General features: G+C 50.2%; 2 protein-coding genes across 2 annotated transcripts; both read left to right on the top strand.

Annotated features, from left to right (window-relative positions):
* Positions 1-1,874: 1,874 nt before the first annotated feature.
* LOC139342964 (keratin, type I cytoskeletal 13-like) lies at positions 1,875-5,586 on the top strand. Its single transcript, XM_070980299.1, has 8 exons — positions 1,875-2,426; positions 2,575-2,657; positions 3,470-3,626; positions 4,088-4,249; positions 4,344-4,469; positions 4,775-4,849; positions 4,945-5,093; positions 5,350-5,586. Exons 1-8 carry the CDS (start codon positions 1,926-1,928, stop codon positions 5,468-5,470), a joined length of 1,374 nt encoding a protein of 457 aa, XP_070836400.1. The 5' UTR covers positions 1,875-1,925; the 3' UTR covers positions 5,471-5,586.
* A 6,503-nt stretch (positions 5,587-12,089) lies between these two features.
* On the top strand, positions 12,090-16,849 carry LOC139342966 (keratin, type I cytoskeletal 13-like). The gene is made up of 8 exons (XM_070980301.1): positions 12,090-12,601; positions 14,131-14,213; positions 14,567-14,723; positions 15,291-15,452; positions 15,542-15,667; positions 15,908-15,982; positions 16,131-16,276; positions 16,693-16,849. The coding sequence occupies exons 1-8, from the start codon at positions 12,122-12,124 to the stop codon at positions 16,763-16,765; spliced, it is 1,302 nt and encodes a 433-aa protein (XP_070836402.1). The 5' UTR covers positions 12,090-12,121; the 3' UTR covers positions 16,766-16,849.
* Positions 16,850-17,360: the final 511 nt, after the last annotated feature.

Genomic DNA, 17,360 nt, shown 5'->3' on the forward strand with positions numbered 1-17,360 from the left:
AGCTGGTCTGTGATCAGCTGGTCTGTGATCAGCTGGTCTGTGAGCAGCTGGTCTGTGAGCAGGCCGTCTGTGATCAGGCCGTCTGTGAGCAGCTGGTCTGTGATCAGCTGGTCTGTGAGCAGGCCGTCTGTGATCAGGCCGTCTGTGAGCAGCTGGTCTGTGAGCAGCTGGTCTGTGAGCAGCTGGTCTGTGAGCAGCTGGTCTGTGATCAGCTGGTCTGTGATCAGCTGGTCTGTGAGCAGCTGGTCTGTGAGCAGCTGGTCTGTGATCAGCTGGTCTGTGAGCAGGCCGTCTGTGATCAGGCCGTCTGTGAGCAGCTGGTCTGTGAGCAGCTGGTCTGTGATCAGCTCGTCTGTCACCCAAACAGCTGAAAAGCAAAGAGTTTGTGCACAGACTCGTCCTCCAGCGTCTCCACATGACCGCAGCTTGTCTTGAACCTTCGGTGGCTTCTGGCTTGGAGGAGTTTTGTCTTCATGGACGAATCGCAGGTTTCACGTTTGGTTGAAGGACACCTGACTGCACACAGACCCTGAAGAGACTTGATGAATCATTACTGAGCGATGCTTCAGGCAGCCGTCTGTCCTGATCGGTCATTCTGCACACTGAGCATGTCCTTCATGCTCACTCTGCTCTGCACTGCGTCGTCTCGCTCTGTGCTGTCCCTCTTCATCCTGCTCTGTCCACTCTGTGGACCTGCCTCATCAAAGCGCCTTCATGTCTGAACTTTGACTAAAATCAGAATTAAAATATCTCCGCTATGTGCAGAAGTTCCAGAAGTTGAGAGTTTTAGAAACACTTTTTATGAAGTAGTTCAAGTTTGTTTTCTTGTCTCATTGTTCTGACATGTCCACATGTCCTGGAAGACTTAAATGTCCTGGACAAACGTCCACACGTCAACGTTCGTCCTCTGAAGGTTTGTTTCTGCTCAGAAAAAGTGTCTGAAGACGTGATGGAAAAGAGAGATTATTAACTCGTCAGCGTCACCTCAGCCACCTGACTCCCTGCACAGAAACAGATTTAACATCGTAAACACACAAACAAAGTAAAGCTCATCAAACGCTCAGGCTCCATCAGCAGCTCTGAGCTCTGCTGTTTGTGGTCTGTTTTCATGCTTTGTGTTGTTCTGTGTGTGTGTGTGTGTGTGTGTGTGTGTGTGCGTGTGTGTGTGTGTGTGTGTGTGTGTGTGTGTGCATGTGTGTGTGTGTGTGCATGTGTGTGTGTGTGTGCATGTTCATGCTGTTAATGTGGAAGCTGTAGACTTTATTTTAAAATCCTGGATGTGGAAATCAACAGTTTTTGTGCAAATGATGCAAACTGCAAAACGCTGACAGTCGCCAGACTTTCTTCTTGGATTCTTCATTGTTCCTCTGAAGCTGAGCTCCTGACTCAACCTTTAATTTAACGCACAAAGGAGCAATAAAGTGTCTTTGTTCGGTTACAGTTGCAGAGGATGAGCCATTCACAGGCTGCCTGTCACTCTATAATTACGCCAACGCCCACAGTCGTTCCACTGGAGCTGACATTTCACTGACACCGTGAAGCTTTCGCTGAGCTCCGGCTGCTGGCTGAACCTTCCCGCCTGTTTCGACAGCTTTGTTTACACAAGTCTCTGCTCGCTGGTTACGATCCAAAGGTCGCACGAAGCCCGCGGCTCTGAGGCCGCGCACCTCGGCATTAAGAGGCTGAAAGCAGCTTTGTCATGCAAGTGAGCAGGTTTGAAGGTTACGTCTTTCCCTGACCGCCCCCGCCGCGCCCAGGCCAGGCCTCCGGTGCACACACCTGTCTCCGCCTCACCTGCCGTCATGCTATTTGCAGAGTGATTGACGGCTCTCTGGCTGCAGGAGGTTTAAATAGGAGGCGGAGGACTGCAGCTCCTCACTCTCCTCTGTGTCGCCTCCAGCCACAGCAGACAGACAGCATCCATCATGACCTCCTTCTCTCGCTCTTCCTCCAGGTCGATGAAGACCTCCATGCAGAGCTCTGGCGGCTCCAGCGGCTCCGTGGTCGGCGTCGGTACTGGTGGTGGCGGACGCATATGCTCCACCAGGGCTCTCAGCATGTACGGAGGAGCCGTAGGCGGAGGAGTCCGCATCTCCTCCTCCTCCATCGGAGGCGGTTGCTTCGGGAGCGGCGGAAGCTATGGTGGAGGTTATGGTGGAGGCTATGGTGGAGGCTACGGAGGAGGCCACTCATCCTCCTTCAGCTTCAGCAGCTCCGGCTTTGATGACTGCCTCATCGGCAACGAGAAGTTCACCATGCAGAACCTGAACGACCGCCTGGCCTCCTACCTGGTCAAGGTGCGCACCCTGGAGAAGGCCAACGCCGAGCTGGAGCTGAAGATCAGGCAGTATTTGGAGAGCAAGGTGGGCCCCGCCACCAGGGACTACACCCCCTTCTTCACCACCATCAGCGACATCACCATCAAGGTAAACCTCCTCCTCACAGCTGGGACTCAGGGCCAGAGCAATAAAGTTTTCCTTGAATGAATGAGCTCAAACCGGCAGCAGCCATGTTGACGAGCACGACACGTGCGAGTGACGTGCTGATGCAGAACGCTCCGTTTGTGTCCTGCAGATCCAGGAGGCCCTCAAGGTGAACGGAGCCATCCACCTGAGCATCGACAACGCCCGGCTGGCCGCCGACGACTTCAGGACCAAGTGAGTCCAAGCAGACACAGATCGGACCTGATCAGATCTGGTCAGACCTGATCACACCTGATCACGCCTGATCACACCTGATCACACCTGATCACACCTGATCACACCTGATCGGACCTGATCACGCCTGATCACACCTGATCACACCTGATCACACCTGATCGGACCTGATCACGCCTGATCACACCTGATCACACCTGATCACACCTGATCGGACCTGATCACGCCTGATCACACCTGATCACACCTGATCACACCTGATCACGCCTGATCACACCTGATCACACCTGATCGGACCTGATCGGACCTGATCACGCCTGATCACACCTGATCGGACCTGATCACACCTGATCACACCTGATCACACCTGATCACACCTGATCGCACCTGATCGCACCGTGTGATAAGCAGGTTTCAGTGAGGTTGCTTTTCACACACCTTCCAGCACACGAGTCGGTCAAACCACAACAACACGAGAACACGGATGCAGGTGGATAATCAAATACTTTACACTCAGGTGTGTCAGGTGTGGGTTGATGGACAGGTGAGAAGGCAGCACATCAGAGAGTGCAGAGCGACACGTTCATTCATGCAGCAGCCGAATGAATGAACGTGTGTTACTCAGCATGAAGCCTGAGCCGCTGCAGCTCAAAATGACAGGACACACTCTTTATACACTTCTTCAGAAAGCAACTGTAGTACTGCTACTGCAAGCAGCAGCTGCAGCAGTACTTCAGGCCTCAGGTGAGCTCTTGTTCTTCTCTGTGGCCGCTGACTTTCACGCTCACCCTCCTCATCTTCCTCTCCTGCAGGTATGAGAACGAGCTGGCCATGCGCATGTCGGTGGAGGCCGACATCGCCGGTCTGAGGAGGGTCCTGGATGAACTGAACATGGCCAAGACAGACCTGAGCGTGCAGATCGAGAGCCTGAAGGAGGAGCTGATGTTCCTCAAGAAGAACCACCAGGAGGTCAGCGAGCACCAGAAACCGCCAACCGCGTCATTTATCAGCAGATCGCTCTGAAAAACAAACTGAGACGTTAGATTCTGATCAACCAGAAACAGCAAAGTTATAGTTTCAGCCACAGATCAGATTCAGGTGTGACGGCAGGATTCGACCCAACGCCTGCAGTGAAGTCTGAGCTCAGCGGCTTTCATTCAGCAGCCTCTAGTGGCCATGCTGCTCATTACACCAACGTCCTCCCACTCACACTCACACACACACACACACACACACACACACACACACACACACACACACACACACACACGCACACTCACACACACACACACACAGCTGTTTATTCTCCTCCTGCAGCTGATCAAATGTCTCGCTCTGAAATGTTGAAGTGAAAATGATTTGACGTGAGAGCGGCGGCTCCTCCTCGCTCAGCTCACCTTCGTCTTCGTCTGGTTTCTGTTCGCGTGCAGGAGCTGCTGGCGCTGCGCGCTCAGATGAGCGGCCAGGTGAACGTGCAGGTGGACGCCGCTCCAGGAGAGGACCTCACCAAGATCCTGGCAGAGATCAGAGAACACTACGAGGCCATCGCCGCCAAGAACCACAAAGACCTGGAGGCCTGGTTCCACGCCAAGGTAAGGCTGTGACATCACTTCCCGTGGAGCCGCAGATCCCCCGCGTGTGTGTTCAGGTGCAGACTGGACCCGTGTGTGTGTGTGTGTCCTGCAGACGGAGGCCCTGAACACAGAGGTGGTGACGCAGACGGTCACGCTGCAGACGTCCAGGACAGAGATCACAGAGGTCAAACGGACGCTGCAGGCGCTGCAGATCGAGCTGCAGTCGCTGCTGGGCATGGTGAGTGTCAGCGCCACGCACGGCACGAGTACTACTGCTACCACAGCGTGGAAGTACTCAGGACAAGCTCTGCATTCATACAAGTACCATGAAAACAGACGGAAAGTACCAAAAGTGAAAGTACTCATCATGCAGAATAACGTGTATCACTGGAGTCTGATTACTGACGCATTCATGTGTTCAGCAGTCGACCTTTACCCATAATACTTGATGTTCATAGTACTTCATAGTACTTCCTGATACCTCCTGTAAAACGGGTGAAGTCTGAGAGCAGCTGTGATGTATTCGCTGTCCGTTCGTTGCAGAAAGCGTCTCTGGAGGCGAGTCTGGTGGAGACGCAGAGCCGCTACGCCACGCAGCTGTGCGGGTTCCAGATGCAGGTGAGACGCTCCCACCTGTCCGACTGACAGGAAGCGCCGCTGAACGATGTCGTTCTCTGCGCAGACGCTAACCTGAGAGCCTTCCTCTCCTGCAGGTGACCATGCTGGAGGAGCAGCTGGTGCAGCTGAGGGCCGACCTGGAGCGCCAGCAGCAGGAGTACCAGATGCTGCTGGACATCAAGACCCGGCTGGAGATGGAGATCGCCGAGTACAGGAGGCTGCTGGACGGAGGGGCCAGCGGCAGGTGAGGCTCAGGTGTTCAAGTCACACCTGGGGAGCCAGGCAGGCAGGAAGTGAACAGTCAGTAATCAGTAAATATTTGAGTTTGTTGAGTAGTGAAGTATTTGTCAGCTGAGAGTACTCCTGCAGCGCGGAGAAGTTCCTTGAAGTACTGACGTTAAACTTCAACCATAACAAAATGTGAGTGTTCAGGATGTTCACTTTACAGCCAATCAGAGAAGCTGCTGGTCTGACTCATCTCTTTTCTGATTGGTCGACAGCATCACCAGCTCCTCCTCCTCGAGCACCTCGACCAAGCGGACGGTGACAGTGGTGGAGCAGGTGGTTGATGGGAGGGTGATCTCCTCCTCCTCCTCCGCCTCCTCCTCCGCCTTCCGCTGAGCTGCAGCAGAGCGTGACGACAAGTCATCGTCTTCATCCTCTTCATCCTCTTCATCCTCATTCAGTGATGCTCACCTGAGAATCTGTCAGAACACAAATAAAACAAGAATCCCAGCAGCTCTGCGTCTGTTGACTGTCTGTTACCTGCACTCAAGCTCTGAATAAACTTTATCGACAGAAAACACGAGAACAGCGAGACAAACAGCAGCAAGGTGTACAGATTGAAGTATTTATACAAGATCAGAGGAAAAATACTCTGAAAATTACAATTCACACTGACATAAAAGAAACTGAAAGATGAAAAATATAAAGATGTAAAAGAAGGGTCAGACCCTGGTCCAGACTCAGACCCTGGTCCAGACTCAGACCCTGGTCCAGACTCAGAACCTGGTCCAGACTCAGACCCTGGTCCAGACTCAGAACCTGGTCCAGACTCAGACCCTGGTCCAGACTCAGAACCTGGTCCAGACTCAGAACCTGGTCCAGACAGATCCAGACTGTGTCTCATGTGTCTGTTGTCCTCTTGTCTCTGGTCTCTTTAGATCATTGTCCCCTTAAACTGTCAGATTCATGTAGTTGAGTAAAAACTACAATATTTCCCTCGGAGATGAACACAAGTACAAGTACTTCAACTTTGTACTTGACGACAGTACTTGAGTAAATGTCAGAACGCTGTAAATAAAGTCAGTTCAGATGTCAGATCTGTGTCCTCGGCGACTTTAAATGACCTGTGGACGTTTTCACTGACATGAAGCTGCTCCTTGAAGGCGCTGCTGCCCCCTGCTGGCCGTCCTCACACATCACCTCATGTCTGAGCGCCCTGACCTTCACTTATTGAACACGCATCAGAAATCAATCGTCCGTTTTCTCTAGAAGAAGTCATTATTTTTGCACATCTCCATTTCTTACAGTGGAGTAGATGTTTTCATGTTTGTTGTTTGTGTCCAGATTTAGTTTATGATGTTTTTGTTTCTCTGTGCTGATGAATGAGTGAATGAATGAAACACAGAAACTGACTTGGTTGTTAAATTTCACAGCAGTGAATCCAGTCCAACTGAAACTTATAAAATGAACTTGTGCCCTGCAGGAGAGACGCTGATTGGCTACAGGAGCCCGGAGGAGTCACACCACAGTGACAAACTGGAATGAGCGAGCCTGAACGACAGTGTTGACATGAATTCCCACAGTTAAAGCTGTCACTCGGTCCCATAAATAAATAATGAATAAAACCAGTTTGTGCACACACACACACACACACACACACACACACACACACACACACACACACACACACACACACACACACACACACATACACTCCCTTGCTGAGACACCAGCATCTGAAGACAGACGCACGTGTCCCATCGGTGTGTCTCTGCAGTTTCTGCATCTTAAACCTATAAATCATCCTCCGGCGGCGGCGGTGGCGGCGGCGGTGGCGGCGGCGGCGGCGGCGGCGGCGGCTTCGTGGACCTTCAGGCTCTCTGTGATTTCACTGCTTCTCGTTGAATTTTCTGTTCAAACAGCTGAGAGAGAACGAGAAAATCCAAAATGAAAATGTCGTCAGCGTGTCGTGACGGGAAATGAGGGATTTAAACTCTCCATGTTGTCGGTTGTTGGTCGCTGGGGTTGTGTGTAATGCTGAGCAGTGATTGGTTGTTGGGGCCTCCAGCGGGTGGGTGATTCGCGCCTGACAGTTACTGTTTCATGACTCTTCAGCCCCTCCCCCGCTCCAGGCGACCTGCCACACCTCCTGAAGGAACTTCGACATAAATCTGTAGGTTTACGATCTGAAAGAGGCGCCGGCAGCGACACTGATGGTGGTAACACACTGCGTACCTGTGCGTACCTGTGTCAGGTACAGTATGTCAGACAGCGGGCAGGTGGCGTCACTGCGACAAACAAACTGTTAAATGTCGCTTCACCACAATAAAGCAGGAGAAGCAGGTCAGCTGCTGGTCTCCAGGTTCCTCCTTCAGCTCTCCTTCGTGGAAGGTGAAGCTTGAGCCGTTTAGGTTCACAGTGACGCTGCTGGTTCCTCGGCTCATTGGTCGATGGCTTCAACACGTGCTGAGGCCTTTCTGGTCAAACGGCCACCTCCGTGTGGTCCAGCGTCACGCGTGTCGAGGCAGCTGAGGGTCAAATGTCGCCGTGTCTGGCGCAGTTCAGGGACGATGTGAAGTTTAAGGTTTGGATTCCTCGCCGTCGTCTCCTGTCGCTCGCGGAGAAAGTGAGGAGTTAATCCTTGTTGTTGCCGTTGATTGGCAGGTGGTTTAGTCTCAGGCTGAGGTGTGGTCGCAGTTTGAAACCACCAGAAAAGAGCCTGAAGCCAGGAACAGCCGTGAATGCCTGATCCACCCAGAATCTACTGTATCTTACAGCCCTTGAGCAAGGCTCTGAACTCAGGATGGTCCCAGCCAGACTGAAACATGTTGAGTCAAACTGTTCAGGGTCCAGGTCCAGGTTCCACGCTGACCCTGAAGTGACCCTTTCATCACCCGACGGCACTGAGACGGACAAACCACACCTACGAGGTCTCGACGGGATGCTGTGACCTTTGTTCAGCAGCTGCAGCTGCACCTGGGTTTAAGGCTAATTAGCACATTGGTCATGTTAGCATGCTGATGGTAACGTTTGCACAAAGCTGCCATATTTAATGTTTTCAATAAAGGTTTTTATCAGAAACATGGAAATAAATAAGCTGTTTGTGATCTGAGTGAAGCTCTTCATCATCTGTCGTCTGCACAGACGGCTTTTACAAATACTCCCAAAGGTCACATGACTGCCTCAAAAGGTGGACCAGAAGTGGACTACAGGGCCCAGTTTCCCTGGTGCCTCCAGGACCAGGATCAGGACCATCCTGCTGAGAGTTTGTCACAGCCTTCACAAAAACCAGAATGAAAGCTGCTCGAGGGTCACGAGCTGCACTTTCACACTGTTTCGGGATCAGTTCATGTCCGTTTGCTCACAGCTCACAGGTTAAAGCGAGGAGCTCCAGCCGTGGTCACTGAGCGAAATGGAACTGAGCCGCTCTTCTGTTTGTTTGTACCTCCAGGTTTTGCTGATCTGGATCTGGATCCTGCAGAGTCTGAATGCACTTTAACTCATTTTGAGTTTGATGAGTGTAATGGAGGGAAACTACGATCAAACTGCTCTCAGGATAAAAACGAGGCCTTTGCCTCCAGCAGAAATGATATCTGAAGACTAAAGATCTGTTTGCTTTCAGGCCTCCTGCTGCTGACGTGCCACTAAAACAATGTGACAAAACCTTCCAGTCAAGTGGAAATGAAAGCCAGGCGGCAGAAAGCCGAGATTATAGCTGCAGGTATAAAAAGTTCATATATGAGCTTTTAATAAGACCCGAATTCCTGCCGTCAGTCATGCATGCAGAGACACATGCACCTACAAATCACTCCATGGGCAGGTAAGTGGCTGCAGGGCTGCAGCTCCTACATGTGACAGCAGATCGCGGCCCATCAATCAGATGCAGCTCGTTTCATTCCTCAGATCGGCGGTGACTCTGAGAGGATTAGCTGTCAGCGCCTGAGTCAGTGTTTGTTTGGTGGAATTAAGACTCTGAAGTGCGTCCTGTTTTGATTTCACACAGTGTGAAACAGAGCAGCAGAGCTTCAGCCCCTCAGATCCTCGTTAACCCTTCGCTCACTCCGCAGAGGTGCGTTTCCTGTCCGATGGAGGACAAAGTCAGAGGACGTCAGCCCGTCTCTGAGTCTGCCCATGGCTGTCCACAGACTGTTTGATGTTGAGGAAAGTGGTTTTTAATCGTTGTCTGCTGTCATGTGTTTTCATGCAAACAGCATTTTTAAAAACTCCGGCCAAAGTGGAGATTTCTGAAAACGCTGGTCAACTGCGTTAAACGGCGTTTTAGGTTCTGAAACGTCATGCGACTGAAAACTTCACGTCATGTGAGCGACCTTGTTTACGCTCGCGCCCATAGGTCTGGCATGATGCGCTCAACGGTGTGTTTATCCGGTTCATGTAAACAACAACATCGTTGAAAACAATGTTGTGTGCACGAGGTTATTTTTGAAAACGGAGGGCTGAAATATCCGTTTTCCACATTACTCCGCTGCGTGTAAACGTAGGGTTAATTGTTGACGCGTTGTCCAGCTCAGTCTGTCTCAGAGGTGAACTGACTCCGCCTCTCTGGGACAGAGCCAATCACCTCTTCTCTGTCCAAACGTTAGAAACGTGTTGCTGCTTCCAACATTTGATCTGATCTTTGTGCCGTTTTCAGAGAAAGATTTAACGATTTTCAGGGTTTTGTATCACTTCAGTTCAGACGCTGCTCTAACTTTGTGGATGTTTAGGTTTAGACTCAACTCAACAACAAATAAAACTTTATTATATCATCTACACAATGTTTCCAAAGCAATCGATCAATCGATCGATCGATGGAGGAAACGATCAGCTGATTGATCCAGAATGAAAACAATCATTAGTTTAAAAAACAGGAATGTCCTGCTGAGACCAGAGGACAGCAGACACAGGGGACACAATAATCTAAAGAGACCAGAGGACAGCAGACACAGGGGACACAATAATCTAAAGAGACCAGAGGACAGCAGACACAGGGGACACAATAATCTAAAGAGACCAGAGGACAGCAGACACAGGGGACACAATGATCTACAGAGACCAGAGGACAGCAGACACAGGGGACACAATGATCTACAGAGACCAGAGGACAGCAGACACAGGGGACACAATGATCTACAGAGACCAGAGGACAGCAGACACAGGGGACACAATGATCTACAGAGACCAGAGGACAGCAGACACAGGGGACACAATAATCTAAAGAGACCAGAGGACAGCAGACACAGGGGACACAATGATCTACAGAGACCAGAGGACAGCAGACACAGGGGACACCTGCAGTGAAGGCTGTGAGTACTTCCTGGCCGTCAGTGTTCTCAGGTCATGTAGTGTTTGGGTTCGTCCTGCTGATCGGGGACTTCGATCCTGTCCTCAGTTTGTATTTGGACGTTGTGAACTTGCTGCTGCACTCGTTGAAATCTGCAGCGACGTCCATGTTTTTTGCGCTGACTGTAAAGTTTGACTTTGGTGTGAAAATGGACGAAGTCGAAGCTGTTTTTTCTAATGTGACAGAAACTGAAACATCAAACATCAAACTGTTGTCAGCGGTTCTGGATCAGTTTGTCTCTGACGGATCTTCTCTAGTAGTGTTGGAGAGGCCTCCTCCTCTCTTTTGTGGGGTCCCTCAGGGGTCTCTCCTTGGTCCGCTCTTATTGGCTGTGAGTCCAGCATTGCAGGTGATGCTCACCTGTGTGTTCCTCTGACGTCTCCTGACCTGCAGCTGATCCAGACCTCAGCTGTCAGACCTTTACCTCGCTCTCAGAGAAGCGACTCGGCCTTCACATAAACCCACCACACATCACGGGAGACCCTCCGCAGTTACCATGGCAACACAACAGAGCCACTGCACCAGCCGGGGGCGTTTTCCCACAGAGCGCACCTACAGGATGCCGTCAGACAGGTGAGTGCTCGGTGCCAGGAGGCGTTTCAGTCAGCGCTGAGAGAAAAACTGCAGAGCCAGCACGAACCAGATACTCTGTTATATCACACAGCCTGGGGGGGGGGGGGCAGAAGTACGCCTACTCTGAAGTACAAGTACCTGCTGTGCTACAAAGTCACTACTCAAGTACTAGTATTTCCAATTAGTTTGCACATTCAGATTATTGATACAAACTACAATCAGCTGATTCTGGAGTAAAACAGAAGAACACATTCATTCTTCAATAAGCAGAATTCTGCAGAATGAGTACTTTTACTTTGGTGCATGAAGTTTATTCTAGTACTTTTAAATACATTTTTAATGCAGGACTTTTACTTCTGACAGAGTATTTCTACACTGAAGTAATACAACTTTTGCTTAGGTAATCAGAGTACTTTTGACTCCAAAACCCCTAAAAATGTAGTTCAAATATCAGTTGCAAAAGTACAGAAGTATTGCAGCTTCATGCAGTAGGAGTACTGGTTCTGCAGTAAAATGTCCCCCCATGTTGTGACTCGTCTCTGGACGTGTTGGTCCTGACTGGACAGAACAGGTGAAAACGCTCAAACTGGGTTCAACTTTGAACTGAATCTATAAATAAACTCGGAGCGGATTAAAGATGGCCTCTGACAGCCGACGCCGTGATGAACCCGGCAGCTTCACGGTCGACTCGTGTGGGAGGTTACAGCCGCTGGAGGATGGCAGTGACTGATGGGTCTCATGTTTGCAGCATTTCTGAGCTGCAGGAAACATGACGGGACCGGTTCTGTGAAAAGCACCTGTGGAATATTCCGGCGCTCTGCAGGAACGAGCGGCGCGTAAAAACAACAGCGTTCGCTCTCAAATGCATGAAGCTGCAAGAAGAAGCTGCAGAAATACATTTAACGCATAGAAGTAAAGTGCAAGTACTTCAGAATCAAAGTGCAGTACTGGAGTTACTGCGCTGTGTTACATTACACACCTGGGGGTGTGCTGTCGACCACACCCCGCACCTGCAGCTCAGCCCACCTGAGCGCCTTTAAAAGAAGCAGACTGATCCATCTCTCCTCACTTCTCTCCTCTCCTGCTCCCTCCACCGGAGAAGACAGACCTCCTCATCTCACTCCATCATCACAATGTCCATGCAGTTCTCCTCCACACGGAGCTCAATGGGCGGCGGCGGCGGCGGCATTGGCCGAGCATCCTACGCCGGCTTGAGCTCCTACAGTGTGTCAGGAGTTCCAGGAGGAATTAAGGTCTCCCAGGCCAGCAGGACCTTCTCTGCTGGAGGTGGTGGCGGCGCCAGCTTCGGCGGCGGCTACGGCGGCGGCTACGGCTATGGTGGTGGAGCGGCTGCAGGGTTCGGCGCAGGCGGAGGTTTTGGTGGTGGCTTCGGGGGAGGGGCGGCGATGGACGACAGCCTCATCGGCAACGAGAAGTTCACCATGCAGAACCTGAACGACCGTCTGGCCGCATACCTGGCCAAGGTGGCGGCGCTGGAGAAGGCCAACGCCGAGCTGGAGCTGAAGATCAGGCAGTTTGTGGAGAGCAAGGTCGGCCCCACCACCAGGGACTACAGCGCCTTCTTCGTCACCATCGCAGAGCTGCAGGGCAAGGTGAGGAAGAGGGGCAGCATGGGAAATGGCGTTCAGTGTGGAGTTAGCTCTTTCATGTCTTACAACTTCATCAAAATGTGACAAAATAAAAGCCACAAAGTGAGAAAAAGTTTTAAAAAGAGTTTATTGAGTTAACAAAAATGAACGATGTCCAAATATCAGAATGAGTCTCTTTAAATCAGATCAAGAAACGCAGAAAAGGGTTAGGGTTACGTCTCGATGTTCTCAACTGCCATGAAAACAGAAAAGAACAAAGAAAAAGATCTGAACAAAATAAAAATGACGTTTCAGGTTTTACAGACGTCTTCCAGGTTTCAGTGAATTCTTCTCGGTGTGATAACGGTCGAGTATCAGACGAGCAGATAACGACTCTGAACGTGTAATCTGAGGCGGTGGGAAGCGAATCGAGGCTGCAGGTGATCAGCCGTACGTCTCTGACCTCACCTGTGTGGAAGTGATCCAGGTGAGGCTGCCACGCCTCACAAACTGCTGCACAGACGACCTGAAAGCTTTTCCAACAGGAGCCGAACACTCGAATCCAACGTGACCACGACAAGAGTTTCTATGTGTGCTTTAGTGTATTTTTACTGCAGATAAAACCTTCACTGATTCGCCAATGGCCGTTTCATCTCCTTCTATCTGGAGTAAATGTGTTGATCATATCTGAATAATTATACTGATGATGATCGCTGTATGACCCTCCTGCAGCTTCAGATCGATCCGTGGTCGCTGCTCCGGTCCGTTCAGCCGGTGCTTCGTCTTCTTCTTCAGCTGCTTCTTAGTGAAAGCTCAAGATTAATCAATACTGACAATAATCGCAGGTTTCAGCTGTGCTGTGATTGGCTGGCTGTGGCGTTGAGAGGGAAAACATTTTAGACGTGGCAGCTCTCACCTTCCATAGGTCACAATAAATATGTCAGAGACAAAGAAAAGAGTCAAAGTGAGACGTGAACCAGAGCTCCAGGGTTCGGATGGATGTCTCGGTAACAACAGGTCGGCTGCACCTGAACACCTGATCCAGGTGTGAGTGATCCAGGTGAAGCTGCCACGCCTCAAAAACTCCGATCTTTCAAAGGCTGCACACAGACGACATGAGCAGACGTTTCACTGCAGCATGAAGGATCAGTTTTCTTCGTCCAGTAGGATTTTGTCCTAAATTTGCCTGCTGTCATTGGTCGGACTCGTGGGTGTCGTAAAATCTGATTGGCAGCTGAAGTTTGGAGATAAATTTCTGATGTGATCATTTTTATCGTCATGCAGAGTTTTCAGTTCTTTACTCCATGCGTTCGCTTGTATTTCTGCTCAGAATCGACTCTCATTTTTTTCTATTGTGCTTCAGGTTTGCATGTATTTGTACTACACGTACCTGCGCTGTATATTTTGCTGTACATGAAGCATCCATACACACACAGTGTCTACGTGTGCGTTCAGGCTGATTCACACTTTTGATCAGCTGATGAGTTCATGTGAAACTGAGTCGCTCGGACAGGAAACAACCTGCATCATCCTTGTCCTGTTTGTGTTGTCAGATCCAGGACGCCATCCTCGCCAAAGGGAGCGTCATGCTGAACATCGACAACGCCAAGCTGGCTCAGGACGACTTCAGAGTCAAGTCAGTGACGCTCTGTCTGTCTTTATGAAGCATAAACAGGTGGAAGAGGAGCACCTGAACAGACTGAGAGTCAGTGTGGTGACTCTCAGCAGCTTCAGCGGCTCCCTCTGCTGGCTGCTGTGGAAACTGCAGCTGGTGGAAAACACAAACCGTCTGTTCAGTCGCCTTTAAAAGAAGCTGCAGGCTCATTTCATTATTATTATCATGGCATGCTGTTTCCATCTTTGTGGAGCCTCATTGTTAACATACTCATTTAGATAATTACGCGTTTCCTACACATTCATAAGGTTTGAAGTTGTTTCTCATCATTTCGTCTTTCTGACCCTCTCTGGACGCCGTAACAACCTGTGCAGGTTTGAGAACGAGCTGTCGATGCGTCAGTCGGTGGAGGCCGACATCGCCGGCCTGAAGATGCTGCTGGGAGAACTGAACGTGGCGAAGACCGACCTGACCATGCAGATCGACAGCCTGAAGGAGGAGCTGGTGTCCATGAAGAAGAACCACGAGGAGGTACGGAGATCAGGTTCAACACCTGATTCCCAAACACAACCTCTTCGATCAGCAGCAACCTTAGACGCAAACTGTTTAGAAGAAGAATATCTTCGATCAAATCAAACCTTTTTGTCACGGACGTCTTTCAATAAGTCAAACGTGTAGCACACTACAACATCATTACAAATACTAAAGATGGCACAAGTATATTTTTAAAAAGAGCATTTTGAGCACAGGATACCAGTTAAACCGATGACGACCACAAGCTAAAATGACACATGACATGTTAGCATTAGCATGTCAACAAGCTCAAATTTTAGCACATAAACCAGATTTGGAATGTAATGTTTAACGTGAATGTTAGCAGCTAACATGATAGCATGCTGTTAGCATGTTAGCATCTAACATGATAGCAGGCTGTTAGCATGTTAGCATCTAACATGATAGCATGCTGTTAGCATGTTAGCATCTAACATGATAGCAGGCTGTTAGCATGTTAACATCTACACAATAGCAGCCATGCTAGCATCTGACATGGCGTCTCATGTTGTCACATGACTGACCTCCGCCTCCCTCCTCCTGCAGGACCTGCTGGGCATGCGAGCTCAGATGAGCGGCCAGGTGAACGTGGAGGTGGACGCCTCACCTCAGGAGGACCTCAACAAGGTCCTGGAGGACGTCAGAGAACACTACGAGTCTGTCGCCGCCAAGAGCCGCAGAGACCTGGAGAGCTGGTTCCAGACCAAGGTGGGCAAGGGAGGACAGTCTGCTGAAGACCAACGTGGACGAAGCGTGTTGTGCTTTGTGTTTTGGTGACATCTCTCTCGTCCTCTCAGATGGAGCTGATCAAACAGGACACGGCGGAAGTAGAGATGACGCTGAGGACGACGAACACGGAAGTGAAGGAAGTGAAGAGTCAGCTTCAGGCTCTGGAGATCGAGCTGCAGTCACAGCTCAGCATGGTGAGCGGCACTGCGCTAACCAATGCTAACTGTTAGCATGCAGCCACCCTCGATGGAGTGAATTTTTAAAAAGTGTGTTTTGTATAAAAAGGCATTAATCATTCTGTTCTGACGTTCTGAGGCTGGAGCCACTTGATTCATTGAAGCTTTTATGCGTCATTTTATCGAATCCAGGATCCTCATGGAGATCATGACTCTGTCCTCTGTCCTCTGTCCTCTAACACGTCTGTCTCCCTGTAGAAAGCGTCTCTCGAAGGCACGCTGGCCGACATCCAGAACCGCTACGCCATGCAACTGAACGGATACCAGATGCAGGTGAGCAGCTCGGGCCAAACGTGTCGACGTGTGTTAGCTGCATTAGCATTAGCCGTGACACAGAATGCACCTGTGTGTGTGTGTGTGTGTGTGTGTGTGTGTGTGTGTGTGTGTGTGTGTGTGTGTGTGTGTGTGTGTGTGTGTGCAGGTGAGCGGGATGGAGGAGCAGCTGATGCAGCTGAGGGCTGACCTGGAGAGACAGGGACAAGAGTACCAGATGCTGCTGGACATCAAGACCCGGCTGGAGATGGAGATCGCCGAGTACAGGAGGCTGCTGGACGGAGAGGGATCCGGGTAAGACGAGAGATTCAGGTTCAGGTTCAGGTTCAGGTTCAGCTGAGACCGGATCAGCTTGAGAGTCGAGCTGAGTCACAAGAGACATCACTGTTTTCCCGCCAGCTCTGGAGTCGCAGAGAACTGACGGCGTCACGTCGGCAGTGAACTGCAAATAAACTCTGACAAAAACGAGTAAACGCTGTTAAAACAGCAGATAATTCAACACATCATCAAAGTCGTCTGGTGTCAAATGTTACGGGACGCTGCTGGAGCTCCAAAATAAAAAAACTTTCCTCCTGAGTTTAACCGAAGCTCCAGAAACTCGACAAAGTTTTTCTCGGCTCAAACTGTTTCATGATTGGCTGATCACCATGACGACCAGTCGTGACCTCAGAGCGGTTCTTCTCTAACTTCCTGTTGCGTCTCCCTCTCAGATCTTCACTCTCGTCCACCACCGTCACCACCACCAACAAAGTCATCACAAAGGTCATCGAGGAGACCATCTGAGACCAATCACACGTCTGTCTGAACCTGGGCGGAGTCAGATCTCAGCCTATCGCTGTCCTGCATCAGAGGCCAAGATGAAGAGTGCCTCCTCTTCGTCGTGCTTCACTCCTCTTCTGTAATCACTGACATCACGTTGTCAAAGCTTCCTGGATGGTCTGGGTGGGGTTCAACTTTCTGTCTGATTCTTCAAGAAATAAAACTCAACTCTCTCAAAACGAAGTGTCTGAATGTTTGACCAGAAACCCAGAAACCGAATCTGCGTCACCGCAAATTCCAGGTGTGCAGTGCCAGTGATGATTGACAGGTAGCGACAGTAACTGAGGAGGGTGGGGCTTACAGGAAGGTCAGCTTGATAGGACAACATTTAGGCTACCTGTTAGCATGCTAAACTACAATGCTTGAGATGCTAAACATATGCTAAACAATAGACCGTTAGCATGCTCATGTTAGCATTTAGCTTATTATTATTTATTCCCATCAAAGTGAGGCCAATTTTCAGAACTCAGTACTTTGCAGTACTTTGTGTACTACTGCCAACATGCTAAAAAAGTACACAGCTTTCTCATTTTTCTCGTTTTCTGTCAGCACCAAATTT

This window comes from Chaetodon trifascialis, chromosome 15 (genome assembly GCF_039877785.1).
Source record: "Chaetodon trifascialis isolate fChaTrf1 chromosome 15, fChaTrf1.hap1, whole genome shotgun sequence".
Classification (NCBI taxonomy): domain Eukaryota; kingdom Metazoa; phylum Chordata; class Actinopteri; order Chaetodontiformes; family Chaetodontidae; genus Chaetodon; species Chaetodon trifascialis.